At 40.5% G+C, this 1,274-nt stretch overlaps 1 protein-coding gene across 1 annotated transcript in view; it reads right to left on the bottom strand.

Moving 5' to 3' along the window:
- LOC107584818 (E3 ubiquitin-protein ligase MARCH7-like) overlaps window positions 1-1,274 on the bottom strand; it is a 22,121-nt gene that overhangs the window by 8,455 nt on the left and 12,392 nt on the right. The window contains exons 3-5 of the mRNA XM_016271586.1: window positions 483-635; window positions 185-341; window positions 1-64 (exon numbers count right to left, since the gene is read on the bottom strand). The exon at window positions 1-64 is cut by the window's left edge and continues 140 nt beyond it. Coding sequence (XP_016127072.1) covers window positions 1-64; window positions 185-341; window positions 483-635 — 374 coding nt within the window. The remainder of the gene's footprint in view (window positions 65-184; window positions 342-482; window positions 636-1,274) is intronic.

The following is a 1,274-nucleotide window of genomic DNA, read 5'->3' as shown; positions in this document are numbered from 1 at the left end:
GAGGAGGAGGATGATGAAGAGGATGATCTAGACAAAGGACTGATGGAGGATTTCCATGAAGAATCTACACACAAGATCAATGCGTTAATCCACTATATATCCATACATTGAAGAGACACAGAACATTAACTATATTTACAGTATTTTAAACAAGATTTTTGTAACTAATTTTATGGTAACATACTTCCTAAAGTGGAATAAGAGCCGGCAGGTTTAGATGTGGATGGGGATCTGGAATATGCTGCTCTATTTGTGTAAGAAAGTTTTGCTCTTTTAGACTCGCTGTCTTGGGATGTGCCAATAAGTCCACAGTAGGTTCCCAGTCTTCTCTCAGAGTCTGTCTAAAACGCAAATACACAAACAAACGCAATCAGATGTCACTCCTGGGATGTTTGCTAAACAGATTCTTGGACCGTTCACATATTATTATAAAACCACTTTATATAACTTGTATATACAAAATTTATACACAAATTATTTACAAGTCTGCCTCGGTCCCCACTGGTGGATTCTGTCCATGTTCGATCAGAGGAAGATGATGATGAAGACAGAGGGACAGGAGTAGAGAGCTTCCAGTTGGAGTGACGGCTTTCAGTTGAATTGTAACCTCTTGGAGAGCTCAGCAGACGGGAGCTCTTGAACACACAGGAAACATTAGAAATGAACACACAGCATATAAATGTTACAACAAAAACATGTGACAGGAAGAAACTCAACACAATCGAGTCATTAAACTACTGTTTGTACTACATCAATAATGAGATGCATGAGCCAGTATACAGACTTAAACAGCCAATCACAAAGCCTCTGTAAATAGTTTCCTTCCTAAAGCATATAGGTGGTTTGCTGCTTTGTTATGTCGAGAAATCCCCTGTGGCAAACTAAATATGGATGTGCTGATGGTGGCTAACGTTGTTTAATGTCCACTTCAACATTGACTAATGTAGTGATGTAGCCAAGTTCTCAGATGTGATGTTTAAAACACACTCTGGGAGTCAGAAACCACTCTGGAGGTTTCAGTAACTTTATCTAGCGAGACAGACCATGACAGGTTGACGAGATACACCAGGGCCAGGAATCTAGTGTGCACTATAAAAAGCCCAGTGAACCAAGGCAGTGTAACACGAAGACCTTTCCAGAGCCCCAGCAGTGCTGCGGAATATGAGATGCTAATAGAGATAGCACACTGATCTCCATAGTGCCTCTCTCATGCTTCGAGAATTTATGAAGTTTTACTGACTGAAGGGGCGGAGAAAACAAATCAACTTACACAG

Source organism: Sinocyclocheilus grahami, unplaced genomic scaffold, assembly GCF_001515645.1.
Source record: "Sinocyclocheilus grahami isolate Dianchi unplaced genomic scaffold, SAMN03320097.WGS_v1.1 scaffold63.1, whole genome shotgun sequence".
NCBI classification, from domain to species: Eukaryota; Metazoa; Chordata; class Actinopteri; order Cypriniformes; family Cyprinidae; genus Sinocyclocheilus; species Sinocyclocheilus grahami.
The sequence above is the reverse complement of the archived record's forward strand: the minus strand, read 5'-3'. Positions and strand labels throughout refer to the sequence as shown.